Source organism: Neoarius graeffei, chromosome 19 (assembly GCF_027579695.1).
Source record: "Neoarius graeffei isolate fNeoGra1 chromosome 19, fNeoGra1.pri, whole genome shotgun sequence".
Taxonomy (NCBI): Eukaryota; Metazoa; Chordata; class Actinopteri; order Siluriformes; family Ariidae; genus Neoarius; species Neoarius graeffei.
The window spans coordinates 59,451,275-59,469,235 of NC_083587.1; the positions used below are offsets into that span (position 1 = coordinate 59,451,275).

The 17,961-nt window shown below is 43.4% G+C and overlaps 1 protein-coding gene across 2 annotated transcripts in view; it reads right to left on the minus strand.

The window, feature by feature from the left end:
* brd2b (bromodomain containing 2b) overlaps positions 1–17,961 on the minus strand; it is a 63,718-nt gene that overhangs the window by 8,722 nt on the left and 37,035 nt on the right. For both annotated transcript variants that reach the window (XM_060900368.1, XM_060900367.1), the window contains exons 5-7: positions 8,195–8,388; positions 3,570–4,007; positions 2,982–3,110 (exon numbers count right to left, since the gene is read on the minus strand). In XM_060900368.1, the coding sequence (XP_060756351.1) occupies positions 2,982–3,110; positions 3,570–4,007; positions 8,195–8,388 (761 nt within the window). The remainder of the gene's footprint in view (positions 1–2,981; positions 3,111–3,569; positions 4,008–8,194; positions 8,389–17,961) is intronic.

Sequence of the window (17,961 nt, forward strand, 5' to 3'; positions counted from 1 at the left end):
ATCAGGCAAAAACTTCAAACAATGCAATTGGCACATATAACTTTTGACAAAGTACACATTAGAGAAATAGACGAGAGCTTACTCAGTCAACAGTTGATGTTATTGCACCACATAAATGTCTCGCCGACATGGAGCACAAAATGTGTAGTGATCACCCTTACTTGACTTAGAAATGAAGGGAAACTCCTCTCGGTGCGAGTCCTTGAAGCGCTGGCCCTTCCCCTTAGCCGTGCTTTCTTTAGAGATTAGTACTACGCTACATCTTCATAACAAAAGCTTGAAACGCCATGCTTTGTTCAGAAACTTCGTGAACAAAGGCCAGACGATAGCGTGCCATGGGTAGCCTAGTAAACTAGACCCACCCGCCTAGCGGCCAAAAATATTTTTTGCCTGCGAGTGGGTCTCGCCTCGCACCATATCAACAAAAACACCCCGGGCATCAAATCGTGCCCGCCAATCACAACGCAGGGTTTTTGTTTGGATTCTTTGGGCGGGCTTTTGCAGGAATGACGACAAAGCTGCGCAACGTTGGAGAAAGCACAACAGGAAAGATGGCTACGGCTAGTGAACAGCGCTAGTTTGACTCCGCTTTGGAATCAGTTTTAGAAGAATTAGACTTGGAGTTTTCGTTGAAACATGAGCAGGAAGAGGCTCTCCGCTCATTCCTTTTCAAGAAGGACGTTTTCGCTGTTTTGCCGACCGGCTACGGCAAAAGTCTGATCTACCAGCTGGCTCCGCTCGTAGCCAAAAGGATGGGGCTAGTTTGTGCAGTATGAAGAATTAATAAACAGCTTTGAAACATTACTTTTTGATTGTTTCTTATTTTCCCGTTATTTTAAATTTAAAGGAAATTATTTCACCAAACACCACTAAATAAAAATAAAAACTCTCAAACAGTTTAAGCAAACACTTGAAAAACACTTGAAAAAAATGGAGTGCATGTTCAAGTATGTGGTACAGACTCCAAACTTGTGGTCATTATCTCCAAACTTCTTAATATCTAGAACCTGTTTATTAATTAATACGCATTTTGAAAAATTATTTATTTCAAGGCCTCCCCCACTGCTTTCTGTCGCTCTGACTACGTCACAGTCACTTGCTGCGTTCATGTGCTATGGGAAGATGATATTTTCCAGTTGGGAAGTGGTATTTACCAGTGTGTTGTGTTCACATGCTTTTGTTGTTGTTGACAAATTAAAGATGGTGGACCAGATTCAAGTTAGCAATAGTTAGCTATCGTTAGCAATAGCGTCTGCTCTGGATAGGTAAAAACAAACCATAACAACACGTTTTTAAAGGAAATGGATTTCTAACGTATTATATTACACTTGTTAATGACGCAACACTGCATAGACACAAAAAACTACCCACTAATACTAGTAAAAAAAACTTTAGCAGCGTACAATGCTTAACATTCAAGTGTCTTGTACCGCTCACCGCCATGTTGAAAAGGTTAAAGTTCATCTCATCTCGGCAACTCGTGTATCAAAATTTTCTACGACTTGCCCAGTGGAAAATACCACAAGGGGGGGCGTTCATGTGTGCTTTCCATGTCGGCGTTTGGTATTTACCATAATTCACATAGCACATGAACGCAGCAACTGTTGCACTGATTGGTCAGAGCGTTGGCCTATACGCACAGAGACAGTTTGAAAGACAGCTGGTTGTTCCTCCCACCCCTTTCGGAAATGTCTACGAGCGAGACCAGACTAAATATTCACATTTAGTCTGGCTTGCCAGGCTAGTGCCATGGATGATCTAATAGCATCAATGATTGGCTGAGAGAACAAGCAATAGCCAATGAAATTTGGCGTAGTATCTGCCGCTTGGAACGAAGCGGTGTTTTATCAAATACGAATCCCACCGGTGACAGACTTTGAAAATGACCCATGAAAATTGGCAAAATCCTATTTTATTGTAGTAAATTCGTATTTTCGTAATCAAAACGACAAATCGTAATAAATACGATTTATTCGTAGTAGTTGGCAGCTATGCAATCGGCTTTACGTGCGCAGCTTTCTGATTTACTGTTTTCTTCTCATACCGTATTTTCTGGACTATAGAGCGCACCTGTATATAAGCCGCATCCGCTCTATTTTTTAAAAAAAATTTAAAAAAAGATATACAAGCCGCACCGGGCTATAAGCCGCAGATATCTATGTTGAAAAATTAGATATTTACTGCATGTACAGAACGATTTTGTACTGTAAATGTACATGTATGTACCTGAGCAGATTCTTTCCGAACAGTGCCTTTTAACACGGCAGCAACTTTGCTGATTAAAACGGAACAGAACCAAGAGAAAATAACCGGTATTTATTTACCTTCATTTCTCCTGTGTTTGAAACCACAAGTCACTTTAATCATCTTGGCTGGATTTGAAAATAATTACCAGTTAGTAATCTGTCGTGCGTGTTCTATCTGCTAAAGATCTGCTAATTCTTCTTTGCATTGATTTTTCGTCTATCTTATTTTTGATTCTACTTCCGGTTAGAGCGCCCCTAGCGGTGGAAGAAAAATCCACAGAATAGCCGCACCTTTGTATAAGCCGCATGGTTCAAAACCTAGGAAAAAAGTAGCGGCTTATAGTCCAGAAAATACGGTACTTATACTTCCTATGTTTCATGGACTGTAACGGCATTTGCTTATTTAGTAATTTTAATACAGAATTTACTTTGATGAAATTATAATCAGACACTCCAAAGCCAACCCCCCCCTTAAAAAAAAAAAATCGGATCTGCGCGATTCACACAAGTCCCCCAGACAGCCGTGAAAAAGGCGACATCCGCCAAAAGGCGTGCCGTTTGCATCCATGAATAATTACCGTACGAGTCAATCATACTGACCAATAACAGTTACAAACACTGGGTGGAACAAATTACAGCAAGAAAAGCAGACATGTTTCAGAAAGAAAAAAAAACCCCAAACAAACAGGGGAAAGTGTGTGTAAATATAAACTCCATGTACGTGTGTGTGTGTACCTGCAGTCTGCGTGCCATGGCCACCACGTCGTGCTCAGGTGGATTGTACTTATAGCAGTTGGAGAACATGAGCCTCACGTCAGCGCTAAACTCCTGAGCGTCCCTGTACTCCCGCTCATCCATCTTCCTCTGCGGTGAGACAGGGAGGAAAAGACATCGCACTGATGAAAATGCTCATTTATTTCATTTAATATTTAGAGCTTGAGACTTTTTTTTTTTTAAACTTAAATGAAAATGTGCACCTTCATGGTAAGAAAACATTTATTAACTTCCAAGTGTAAGACGAGATCATGAAACATTCAAATATGGATTTTATTTCTTCACTCATGCAAGTTTTATGCAAACAATATTGATGCGTATTATTGAAATTCGAGTGAAGATGCACATCAGGGTTGCACACTGCAGCCTCGTTTTAACATTTTTACAACTTGAAAAAAAGTGTCTGGACAGCACTTTGAGCTACCACGTGTGAAAAGTAAAACGTTTTATTATTATGATGATTATTACTTGTTAATATTATATATATCGACTTGAACCTGGACATACATGCCGTGATAAGGTTCATATAGGTAAGCGCAGGAAACTGACCTTGATGGTGCTGAGGTCCATGGGGTGTTTGATGATGAGGTGGTAGTCGTGCAGGCCGAGCAGCGACGCGTCGACGGGTTTGTAGAAGGGCCAGGCGTAGGCTGTGTGCTTCTTACTCAGCAGCTCTTTCAGGATGGAGCTGCAGTAGCGCAGCTGGCCGCTCAGTTTGGTGCGGTGCCGCGGTGCACTTTTCGGCCTCGCCAGCTCAGGCAGGTCTTTGCGTGGGGGTTTGATGGGACGTCGCGGCACGGATCTGCCCATGACGGGCTGCAGGTGCACGGGCTCGCCCACGCCCATGCCGCACGTCAGGCTGGGTACAGGCGAGAGCGACAGAGCACCACGACCCTTACCCATACCCATAGCTCGGCCTGCGGGGGGCACGGGGAAACCGGTAGTGCTCGGGGTGGTGGTGTCCGCTTTACGCTTCACACCTTTCTTCTGTAAAGGGAGGAAAGAGATTTGATCTTGATCTTTCTCAGTAAAAGAGAATCGAGCTGCTCTGAAAATGAGCCAGTCAATCGATCAATCATCTCAGAAGGGTTTCTCGTTTTCCCGTTTAAGAAATAAAACGAGCTCATCAATAAGGTATTTTGACCCATTTAAGACACTTCACTGCACGGAAATTTTATTTCACTTCCATTTTTCTTCAATCCAAGCAAATCAATTAGTTTTACACTAAATAAATCCACACAGGACCTAAAACATGAGGCATGTACTGTATGACTCGTACTGTATGACAACCCCCCCCCCCCAAAAAACCCTGAATTCATGATTCATTCATTCATTCATGCACAACCCCATTTTCCTTTTAAAAACATTACATTAGATTCACTTTATTCATCCCACATCGGGGAAATTCACGTGTTACAGTAGCAAGAAAATGTCAAACAGATAACAAATAAAACTGAAATACAAATTAGACAAATGAAGGTTTAAATACAGAGGGCTATTTGCATTATCTACCGTGAAAAAGTATAGAAAAATTGCCTTACGGCCCTTTTCCACTACCCTTTTTTTTGCGTTTCGACTACGTCAGGGCAGCACGACTCAGCTCGCTTCAGCCCTGCTTAGCACCCAAAACTCACACGGTTTTGGAGTGGGGCTGAAGCGAGCCAAACCGAGCCGAGTGAGGCTGGGGGCGTGAGCAGACACTCCCCTGTGCACTGATTGGTGAGGAGGAGTGTCCTCACATGCCCACACACGCCCCGCGAGCACGCTGGGATCTGTAAACACCGTAAACCCGGAAGAAGAATAATTACGAATTACGAGAATTTCTGAAGCCTTATGCGCCTCGCCTCATCTATACGCTCTTGCCAGTATCTGTTGGCGTTGTCGGTGACGACAAGCCACAGCACCAAGACCAGCAACACTAACGACTCCATGTCCTCCATGTTTATTGTTTACTATCCGGGTCGTGAGACTACCGCTTAAAAGATCACTGATGTCACTGTTTGCGCCGCCTAACGACATCACGTGACGTCCACCCACTTTCGCTAACTCCACCCAATGTGTCCACCCACTTCCAGCCAGCACGGTTCAGCGCGGTTGTAGTCGAAATGCAACTCCAACAGCCCCGCTCAGCTCGACTCCGCCCGACTCAGCACAGCACGGCTCAGCTCGACTCAGCCGCGTTTGTAGTGGAAAAGCGGCATTATTGAGAGGCTCGGAAAAATTGCACATTACAGGTAGACTCTGTATCTATACATAAAGTATGCATAAAAATAGTTTAGGGCCTATATTATTGCACATAATAATTGCATCGATGAGAGATGGCAGAGGTAGTAGTGGTGAAGTAGTGCAAATTAAACGACAAACAGGTTATTGGTGCTACGTTACAAGTTGTGGATGTTATGGAGCACTTGCATGTGACGTCACATCCGATCCAGATTGTAAACAGACGCCACCTTGTCGGTCAAACGCCATATTTCCGCCTTCTACTTCTGCTTCTACTTTTTCTTCTGGAAAACCCTACTATATACAATTCTACTACAACGTCAACTCCACTGAAAATCAATAAAACATAAGACGAGTGGAGTCCTGTGTCCGAGTCCTTCCCTTTCAAGTGTGGGAAACCCATGATGCTCACATACACTTGACAGTAGGCTGCCACGGGACCCTGACAGGCGTGCAAAATGGATTGCTGCTATCAGGTATACCGTATATACAGTAATAGTGATAGACTACTGATACTTGATCTAACTGAGAATATAAACTATTCAACCATAATAGTGGATATGGCGGCGCATGATGGGCAGTGTTGGGCACGTTACTTTCAAAAAGTAATTAGTTATAGTTACTAGTTACTTTTCCCAAAAAGTAACTGAGTTAGTAACGGAGTTACTTTGTCATAAAAGTAACTAATTACCAGGGAAAGTAATTATTCCGTTACATTTTGTTCCCCCTCAAAAAAAAAAAATCAAATTCAATTAGTGTAATCATAATAAAAGTGAATGTTAAATGTGTTTAATGACTGAAATGGACACTTAACAGAACCAATTAGTAATGTTATCTACACTATATTACTATTTTTGTGGGACAATGTGAGATAAGACATCTATCAAATGTAATATATTTTTGTAGTTATTAAAATTATGTTACTAATTAAATACTGGCCACTGACGAGGACAAACGCTTTGTTCCTCGACATAATGTGCATTGCACGTAAACACTCTTGCCTTTTATTTCAAGTAATGAAAAGTCCTGGCTGTATTTCCAGTGTGAAAGCGCAGTGCTGGGCTGACCGCTCGCCATCGCTGGGTCTTCTGATTGAAAGAGCGCACAGTAGTGCAGTAGGCGTGGCCTACCTACGTATGTTGTCCAAATCTACTCTGATTGGCTTACTGTGCCGTTGTCTCGCGTCTCCCCGCCCCACACTAAAGCAGAGTAAAGAAAGGCTGAACGAGCAGCGTGCCAGATGAGAACAGCTTTAATAAAGTAACGTATAGTATTTTATTATAAGTAACGGGAACGGCGTTATAACGATGTAAAAAGTAATTAGTTAGATTACTCGTTACTAAAAAAAGTAACGCCGTTAGTAACGCCGTTTATTTCTAACGCCGTTATTCCCATCACTGATGATGGGGATGCTGCGGCTACAAGCTCTCCCTACCTGTGCACGTTTTTTATGTGTATTTTTGCGTGTTGTTCGTCTGTACCGGACTTCAATATCCACTACAACCGTATGGACTTACTGGACATTGGTTTCCAGCAGAAAATGATGGTTTGTAGCGATTTCCATCGCATGCACAACATTCCGGACGAGATAGCGAGACCAGCGGGGTCTCAATACTTAAGCGACTTACCCGTCCAATGAGGATTGTTATTTTCCTGTTTACAAGATGCCACATCTGAGTCGCTGACAAATCCTGAATTTCTGTAAAGATAACTGTCCAGAGATTTATAAGCACGCAGTGCTTCACCACTGAACAGCGAGGGAAAGTTAATGAGGTAATTATACACGTCTGGGTATTCCACCTCTGGCAGTTCAACATCCACTGACACGGTCGTGAAAACTACGTCCGGTAAGCGATAAGGGTCACTAATCTGTAGGTCGTTTATTTTAGATATATATCTAATTATCTGTTCATTAGAAAAATGAGCCGTGTAGTCCGTCAGTTGAAATTGATCCATTTTGTACACGAGTGCAGCAGTATTCAGCTGTGTTTTTAACCGACAAGATGGCGGCTGTTGACATTCCGGTCACGTGACTGCAAGAGATCTATACAGTCATGAAACACACGACAGGATCTGGCTGATAAATAACATGAACTGAAATAAAAGAAATGCACCACATACACTTCCCTATTTAAAGGATCAGGCTCTGTTTGACTTTAAACCCTCACAAGGCAACTTTTACTAAAGCTTAAAGTGCCATTCCACCATTGGATGTATTTTTTTTGGCATAAAATACAATATATTTTATGACAACATGACTAGACAGAGAAATCTTTTAGCTTCAAAATGATATATCAAACAATTTTTTGACAACGACAAGTATATTAATTTTGCGACCAAAGTCACCTACCCTTTTAATTTCCGCGCGGTAGTGAAACGTGAGGTCATCGGCAGGTTCCCCTTGGGCACAGATTATCAGCAATGGCGGATAGAACGCGATTTCCACTTGTCGATTGCTGTGCCGATATTCACCATCGACCGTCTCCTTTGGGCATCACTTGCTGTTTTCCTTCGCTTCTTTTCCGAAGCTGACAATCGCGTTCTATCCGCCATTGCTGATAATCTGTGCCACGTCACACGTGACGTGGTACACAAGAAGGGGAACCTGCCGATGACATCACGTTTCACTACCGCGCGGAAATTAAAGGTGACTTTGGTCGCAAAATTAATATACTTGTCGTTGTCAAAAAATTATGTTTGATATATCATTTTGAAGCTAAAAGATTTCTCTGTCTAGTCATGTTGTCATAAAATATATTGTATTTTATGCCAAAGAATACATCCAATGGTGGAATGGCACTTTAAATCCTTTAGGCGAAATTAATTTAAAATAAATTAAAAAAAACACTTCATTTCCATTTATGAGGAATTAGCTGGTTATGGATGATAAACTGGTTGCGTGCGCTTTGAATCAGAGCATTTTCTTACGACAGGAGGCGTGAAGTCAGTACCTTAGCGGTGGGCTGTGTGGGGGGCAGAGTCATGAGAGGGGGAGGGGGAGGAGGTGGTGGTGGAGGAGGTCCGGGTTTACTGAGCATCATGTGAGGAGAGCCGGAAAACCTCGAGTCCGGAGTGTCGGGAGAAGAGGGTGAGTAGGCGGATTGGGACACAGCCGGGACCTGGTGAGCTATACTCAGACCACCTCCTGAGAGAGAGAGAGAGAGAGAGGCAGGGGGGTCAATAGCTCATTCACACACAAATTTATGGGAGCACACCATATAAAGCTCCCCAGTGACAAACAATTTTCCAACCACAACCAGTGTGAAAGACACAAACTGCAGAAACACACAAGTATGATACAGTCAACATCATAAAATCCTGATAACACACTAAGAATAATATATTATCTGTTACATTAGTGTATTATTAGTGTTATATTAGTTTAGTGTTAGTGTATAACTGTCAGTGCGTTTACATGCACATCCAAATCGAGCTACTGTCGGTAATCGAGCTAAGGGTCCCAGCAGGGGTGCCAGAGAAATCCAATCCTACATGCACACAAGGAAATCGAGCTATTGTGTGAGGTACATTGTGCACCCGAGCCACAGGTGGCGCTACACGCCCCATCGTGTTGGTACACTTCCGGTTGTCATCATGAAGAAGAGCTATTCAAGAGTATAAACAAAGTTATCAGCAGTGTTGCCAGATACTGCTGACGTTTTCCAGCCCAAAACATGTTCAAATCCGCCAAAATGCATTTAAAACCGCCCAATCTGGCAACACTGGCAGTTCCGTGTTCACAAGTTCCATGCTCAAGCTGTTAGGCTTGCTCTAACAGACTGTATGGCTACAAACTGTCCTGCGCAGACCACTGTTTTGTAAGACAACTTATTTTGCACAATTGTATATTTTTCTAAAGTCCATTTTTTGCTTACAAAAAAATTTTTTTTTTGCCTACAATTTAACTTATGTCTTAATAAACACACAAAAAGTTCAATTGTTTTGTTTTTATTGACATTCTTCATATGTTGGACATATATATACACACACACAAATACAATGACTTGTTTATGTACACAATTCACAGCTATGCAACAGCTGTACAGATGTATTTGGTGATACAGTAAGTGAGCTAAATTTTAACAGTGCAAACAATGCCACAAAAAGAAAAGATTCATGCCGTTGTCATGCCGACCGAGGCTGTCGTGTTTCCCGCTTGTGGTCTCGTCACTCGTCACTTCCGGAAGGGGCGGTGCTGAAGTAAGTAGCTCGAATACGTAGCTCGATAGGGTTTACATGCACTAAGTAACTCAGCAGAAATCGCATAATCTAGGTCGTGTAGCTCAATTCCGAGAAATCAAGTTCGGTTCAATTTCAGCCGAATTAAGGTGTATACATGGCATTTTGAACTTCGATTTCAGTCGAGCAACGGCAGAAATTCGATTCTCTCTATGTGCATGTAAACGCACTGACTAATAATACACTAATGCAGGGGTTTTCAAAGTGTGGGAGAGTCAGCCCCCCCCTCAGAGAGCAAATAAACAACAGCGCCCTCCCCTTACAATTTTTGTTGTTGCTATACTTAATGTTCCATTCGTATTTTTAAAAAATGGTTGTTGTACACATTATTTTTTTCTTTTACACATTTTAAACATCTGTGCTTTTTTTTTTAAACATCTTGTTTTACACATTTTAAACATCTCATAGCATCGTTAGCTAGCACCTCTTGGCAGACGACACACTGTGACAGTGGAGCAGCTTCAGATCCAGTCCATGAAAATCCAAACTTTAAATAATCGTGGTCATACTTCCTTCTTTTTTTACTTGGCCCAGACTCTGTCTCCTCACTCACTGTAGCTTTAGGTACTAAAAATCGATCCATTTTGTCTCTGGCAAAGGCTAGCTGAAGTTCACTAAATGTCCGCAATAGTAACTTATTCTGATTTATTTTTCCTCACGTTGCGCCCCCCGAAGAACTCTAGCGCCCCCTAGGGGAGGCGCGCCCCACACTTTGAAAAGCCCTGCACTAATGTAACAGATAATACACTGACACACTAATAACACTGATAATACACTAAAGTAATACACTAAATTACAACCCCGATTCCAAAAAAGTTGGGACAAAGTACAAATTGTAAATAAAAACGGAATGCAATGATGTGGAAGTTTCAAAATTCCATATTTTATTCAGAATAGAACATAGATGACATATCAAATGTTTAAACTGAGAAAATGTATCATTTAAAGAGAAAAACTAGGTGATTTTAAATTTCATGACAACAACACATCTCAAAAAAGTTGGGACAAGGCCATGTTTACCACTGTGAGACATCCCCTTTTCTCTTTACAACAGTCTGTAAACGTCTGGGGACTGAGGAGACAAGTTGCTCAAGTTTAGGGATAGGAATGTTAACCCATTCTTGTCTAATGTAGGATTCTAGTTGCTCAACTGTCTTAGGTCTTTTTTGTCGTATCTTCCGTTTTATGATGCGCCAAATGTTTTCTATGGGTGAAAGATCTGGACTGCAGGCTGGCCAGTTCAGTACCCGGACCCTTCTTCTACGCAGCCATGATGCTGTAATTGATGCAGTATGTGGTTTGGCAGTGTCATGTTGGAAAATGCAAGGTCTTCCCTGAAAGAGACGTCGTCTGGATGGGACCATATGTTGCTCTAGAACCTGGATATACCTTTCAGCATTGATGGTGTCTTTCCAGATGTGTAAGCTGCCCATGCCACACGCACTAATGCAACCCCATATCATCAGAGATGCAGGCTTCTGAACTGAGCGCTGATAACAACTTGGGTCGTCCTTCTCCTCTTTAGTCCGAATGACACGGCGTCCCTGATTTCCATAAAGAACTTCAAATTTTGATTCGTCTGACCACAGAACAGTTTTCCACTTTGCCACAGTCCATTTTAAATGAGCCTTGGCCCAGAGAAGACGTCTGCGCTTCTGGATCGTGTTTAGATACGGCTTCTTCTTTGAACTATAGAGTTTTAGCTGGCAACGGCGGATGGCACGGTGAATTGTGTTCACAGATAATGTTCTCTGGAAATATTCCTGAGCCCATTTTGTGATTTCCAATACAGAAGCATGCCTGTATGTGATGCAGTGCCGTCTAAGGGCCCGAAGATCACGGGCACCCAGTATGGTTTTCCGGCCTTGACCCTTACGCACAGAGGTTCTTCCAGATTCTCTGAATCTTTTGATGATATTATGCACTGTAGATGATATGTTCAAACTCTTTGCAATTTTACACTGTCGAACTCCTTTCTGATATTGCTCCACTATTTGTCGGCGCAGAATTAGGGGGATTGGTGATCCTCTTCCCATCTTTACTTCTGAGGGCTGCTGCCACTCCAAGATGCTCTTTTTATACCCAGTCATGTTAATGACCTATTGCCAATTGACCTAATGAGTTGCAATTTGGTCCTCCAGCTGTTCCTTTTTTGTACCTTTAACTTTTCCAGCCTCTTATTGCCCCTGTCCCAACTTTTTTGAGATGTGTTGCTGTCATGAAATTTCAAATGAGCCAATATTTGGCATGAAATTTCAAAATGTCTCACTTTTGACATTTGATATGTTGTCTATGTTCTATTGTGAATACAATATCAGTTTTTGAGATTTGTAAATTATTGCATTCCGTTTTTATTTACAATTTTTACTTTGTCACAACTTTTTGGGAATCGGGGTTGTATTTTTTTTTTCGTTTCCGTTTCTGGTTGAGAGTATGTCGTGCGCATTCTGGCTGCCGCTTCTCACCAGAGCTTTTTTAATTTTATTTTTCAATTTTTTTTTTTTTCTGTGTTTGTGTAGTTTGATGTTTGAGTGTTTTGTCCGCCGGTTGTAGTGTAGCTCCGGACCCAGTTTTGGGTGTCAGTTCCCTCCAGGCCTTGGTTCGCTGTGGGTGATGCCTGTGCTCCCAGCTATGGACTGCAGCGAGCTCGTTGCTCATTTTACATTGTGGTTGTCCAGCGCTCTGGTGCTTGGCATGATGTTCCGAGCGATGTTGCTCAGTGGCGTCGCGGCGGCTGTGCAGGCGGTTTGGGACATACCAGCGCTCTGCGTGGCGGAGCTTCTTTGCTCGCTTTGTGGATCCACGGCATGGTGTTCGAGCGATGTGGCTGACGGCGTCGCGGCGGCGGTGCTGGAGATGTGGGACTTGTTTTCGTGCGCCTTCTGGTGGGACTGTGGCTGCTAAACCACGGGAATTACATCCTGACCCCTACTTGGTGGACTTTTTACTTTTTTTTATTATTTATTCATTTTTTTAAATTATTTTTTTCCTTTACTTTTTTTATTTTTCTTTGTTTATAATTGTAAGGCATCCTTGGGTTTCTTGAAAGGCGCAATATAAATTCAACTTATTATTATTAGTAGTAGTATTAAAGCTAACACGCTAATAATACAATGACGATGATAACACACTAAACTAATACAACGCTAATAATACAATAACACCAAACTAACACTAATACACTAATGTAACAGATAATGCACAAACACAAAACTAATAAAACACTGATAATACACTAATGCCAATAATACACCAGCACTGATAGACAAACAAAACACTAACACTAAACTAGCACTAATAACACCCCAACAATACACTAAGGTGATAATAGCATACACTAAACACAAACATGGACACGGTATACAAAAAGGGCCAGAGCTGTCTCTATTTTCTGAGACGGCTAAGGTCCTTCAACATCTGCCGAACGATGCTGCGGATGTTCTCCGAGTCTGTGGTGGCTAGCGCCATCCTGTACGCTGTCGTCTGCTGGGGCAGCGGCTTGAAGGTGAACGACGCGAACGGACTCAATAAGATCATCAGGAAGGCCGGCCATGTTGTAGGCGAGGAACTGGACTCTGACAGTGGTGTTGGAGAAGAGGACACTGTCCAAAATAAAACAATCTTAGACGGTCCTTCCCACCCTCTACATGAGGAGCTGATGAGCCACAGGAGCGCGCTCAGTAAACGGCTGATTCTTCCACGCTGCACAACTGAGATCCCCAGGAAATCATTCCTACCTGCTGCAGTCACGCTGTGCAATACCGCTGTATAACTGCGGTACACTGTCTTACCATGTATCCTTAACTCAGGTGCAATACATGTACAGTGGTACCTCGGGTTACGAACTTCATTCGTTTTTTGACTCCGTTCGCGAACTGAATTAATTTTTCCCGTTGAAATTAATGTAAATCCAATTAATCCATTCACCAGGCCCAGAAACAGTTTTTTTTGGAATTTTTCTGGGTTTGTGTGTGGAAAAAAAATACAGAAAGGAATTAAAGAACCTTAATTATAGAAAAATACAGTAATCCTAAAATAAAACCTAATTGTACAGTACACTTCACCTTTGTGGTTGATAGTTGCTTGGCGAGATCAGAAACACGAACACCACGTTCATGTTTAACTATTATTGCCTTCTTCGTTTCAACAGTTATACGTTTCGGCTTCTTAACAGCATTATCACTAACACTTTTCACTTTCTTGGGGGCCATAATGAGGGTTAATTTAATGCAAAAAGAAATCCTATCAACACAACGCAATGACGAACAATGTTCACAGCACGCCACCTTGAGTACAACCGATGCTGCCGCACGCCTCGTGGTGTGGAAGCCAGCCAGGTTGTGCGTTCGTGCATCGAAGCATCGTTCGCAAATCGAAGCAAAATTTGTTCGGAAATGGTGTTCGTAGCCTGATTTGTTCGTGAACAGGGATATTCGTGACCCGAGGTTTGACTGTATATAGGAATCATTGTATATAAAAATCACTTCATTTTGCTTTTACTTAAGTTATTGAACTTATTTAAATTTATTTTATTTATTCTTTTTTCAGACGATTTTATCTTCTATTTTTAGACATGTTGACGACTTCTCGGATTCAGGAGCTTGGTAGCAAATTTGAATTTCCCTCCGGGGATTAATAAAAGTAATTCTGATACACCAACGCTAAACTAATATAGCACTAATACTAATGATGATGTTCGTCTGTCGGTTTCGAAGATGACCATGATTCTTCATCGTTGGTGTGCGTGAAGGTGGCTTATGAGGCCAATCTTCGCACGGAATGTGCGAAGACAGTGAGGGCATGTTAATGAGGTGAGGGGTGGAGGATGACTTGGTTAAGATGAAGTGGGGCTTCGTGTGCAGCTTCCTCTGATGGCGCTTGGCTTTCGCTCCTCGGATGCTCTGTTGCTCAAAGTGCTTGACCCCATTGGTGATGGCAGCGTGCCAATACCTTCGGTTGGTGGCCACACTTTCCCAGGTCTCTGGGCAGATGTTGCACCACTTCAGATTGACCTTGAAGGCATCTTTGTACCTTTTCCTCTGACCACCCTGTGAGCGACGCCCCAAACACAGCTCTCTGTATAGTAGACATTTGGGAACACGACCAGACCACTGGAGTTGTGAGCGCTTCAGCATGGCGAAGATGTTTGGGAGGTTTGCTCTGCCTAGGATTCTCCGTGTCTGGAATTTTATCTTGCCATGTGACATGCATGATTTCTCACAGGCAACGCATGTGGAACCTATTCAGCTGCTTTGCGTGACGGCTGTAGACTGTCCACGTTTCGCAGCCATAAAGGAGTGATGACTATTGCTTGACAGACTTGCAGTTTTGTACCGAGAGAAATTCCACGGCGATCCCACACAGAGGACTGCAGTCTGCCAAATGCTGCACTTGCCTGAGAGATGCGATAGCTGACTTCTTGGTCAATGTGGACACTGCGTGACAGGGTGCTGCCAAGGTACACAAACTTCTTGCATGTAGTGAGCAGCTCACCTCCAACAGTGATCTGAGGTAGAGGTCTGCGGGGGACAGAATTTTCAGTCCCGCTCCCGCAAAGAATTATGATTTTCAGTCCCGCATGATGCAGACGTTCGCGTTATTTCTCACCAAAGCTCTTGTCATTGGCTTGGGGAATTAAACATGCTGAGCTTAGCTGAGCTCTCCACTGACCGATCCTTCACCTAGCGCACGTAGCGAGGGTGCGCGTTGCCAGGCGGCATGCGCAGCTGAGGCTTTACAGAGATACCCAACACACCTACCAAAATCTACAGTGGATATTAAGAATATTGTACATTGCACATAGCTTATATGTCACTCCTCACATTTACATTCTAGGAAATACAAGTAGGCCTATAAGAAATTAATATAATTTAAAGACACAGCGTGATGGTGCCCCGCCCCCTACTTTGAGTGGATTTGAGCAGAAATATCTACAGCTCACGTTCAGGGGTGCGTTTCCCAAACAACCAACCAAGTTAGCATTAAACCAATATGATACGATGCAAGCTTGAACTAACTAACATCCAAAAAACGACTGTTTCCCAAAGCTGTAGTACCAACTTGGTCTGAACCAAGTTGATTTGAACCAACACAGTTCAAACCACGATGTTTTCAGATGTGTCCGGATGGTCTCGTTTATTGTCGGAATTCAGAGAAACAACCCGAAGTTGGCTGACAGTGCGAACGGCATTTCACCATTAAATGACTTAAGCTAAATTTGGTGCGTCCATAATCTCCCCCTGATGCTTGCAACTTGGTGTAGATGTTCATTTAGACTAATATAAAATTGCAATACCCCTCACTTGGAAATCACGTGTAAACAAAAGGCATCTCCATAAATTAAAGCATCATATACTAGTTTTGGCTATAAGGCTATTTGCGCTGATTAAAAATAGCTAAGCAAACTGCTGTGAGATGGCACAGATAACGTTATGTAGATCTACGTGTGTATTTATATGTGGCATTGTTAGGTTTATTGTAAGTTTATTGTTTAGACTCTGACATTCTGCTGACACATTCCAAGTTGAGCGTTTCATGTGCTCATGATTGACAGCTCTCGCTTTGATTGACAGCTCTCGCTTTGCGCACTCGCACTCCCACTTCCGAGTCTGTGGCGTTTTTAGTTAGCGGGACTGCAGCTCATCACCTCTCCTGCCCGCTCCCGCATTGTGCACTCCCCCTCGCGCCCGCTATGAGCTTTCGAAATTTGTCCCGCACCGCACTGCTTTGCGTCGGGTCCCGCGGGAGTGCAGGGCTCTTAATCTGAGGCTCGATGTATGGCTGACCTGGTGCAGGTTGGTGCAACACCTCTGTCTTCTTGGTGTTTATGGTCAGTCCGAAGTCTGTGCATGCAGCTGCAAAGCGGTCCATGGTCTCTTCCATCTCTTCCTCAGTCAGGGCAATGAGTGCACAGTCGTCCGGAAAGAGAAATTCCCGGATAGAGGTGATGTAGATTTTCGTCTTAGCCTGAAGTCTTCGAAGGTTGAAAAGACGTCCGTCAGTCCGGTAGCGGATGCTGATTCCAATGTCTCTTTTACGAAATGCATCTGTTAGCATGGCTGAGAACATGATGCTGAAAAGTGGGGGTGCCAGGACACAACCTTGCTTTACGCCATTGGTCACAGCAAATGGTTCACTGTGGGCTCCATCATTCTGAACCTGCGCCTACATACCATACCATCATGAAACTCCCGGACCATTGAGATGAAGTGGCCTGGGCAGCCAAATGTGGACATGATCTTCCAGAGTCCTTCTCGACACACGGTGTCAAAAGCCTTGGTCAAGTCCACATAAGTGGAGTACAGGCTGACATTCTACTCTTGACGTTTCTCCTGGAGTTGGCGGGCAGCAAAGATCATGTCGACAGTACTGCGACCACTGTGGAACACACACTAGCTTTCAGGTAGTAGACCCTTTTCGAGGTGCACTGTCAGACGGTTCAACATAACACGAGCCAAAACCTTTCCAGCGACCGACAACAGAAAGAGGGCCCGATGGTTGTTGCAGTCGTGGCGGTGACCTTTGCGTTTGTAGCAATGAACGATAGACGCGCCTTTGAAATCCTGTGGGATCTTGCGCTGCTGCCACATACTTCTGAACAGTTCAGTCAGGCTGTGGATGAGTGTTGGTCCTCCACAAGCATATACTTCAGCAGGGATGGCATCGCAGCCAGGGGATTTCCTGCTTGATAATCCCTTGATGGCCTTGACCACTTCTGCCTCTGAGGGCAGATCATCCAGGCAATGGTCCACCGGCACTTGAGGGAGACGCTCAATGGCAGCAAAGTTAATGCTGGAAGGACGGTTCAACATGTTTTCAAAGTGCTCTGCCCAGCGATGGAGGATATCTTCTCTCTGTGTGAGCGGTTTGCTGCCGTCTGCAGTCAGTATGGGTGATGCTCCAGATGTACGTGGTCCGTAGATGGCTCTTAGGGCGTTACAGAAATTCTTCCAATCTTTGCGGTCTGCATAGCCCTGGATTTCTTCTGTTTTAGTACTGAGCCAGGAGTCTTGCATGCGCCGAAGTTCTCGTTGAAGCCTGCTCTTGATAGCGGTTAGTACGGCTCTCTTCTGAGGAGAGTTTGTGTCTGAAAGAACGGCTAGGTGTAGCTGGTGCTTCTCTTGGAGCAGTGCTTCATTTGACCGTCACACTCATCAAACCAGTCCTGGTGCTTATGACGTACCGGCCCAAGCACTGTAAGAGCAGCTCCATGAATGGCGTCCCTGAACTTGGCCCAGTCTTCTTCCACATTGTTGGTCAGTCGCAGCGTGGATGGCACTTCCGAGAGCTGATCTCAGAGAGCTTTTCTGTTGTTGGAGTTGGTGAGTGACGTGATGTTTAGCCATGTCATAGTTTTCTTCCCATGGGGTCGTCTTGGCTGTTGACACTAATAACACACTAATACTAACAGTACACTGATAACACACTAAAATAACACTAACAGTCAGGCCTTTAAATTACACCTTGGCCAGGCCGTTTA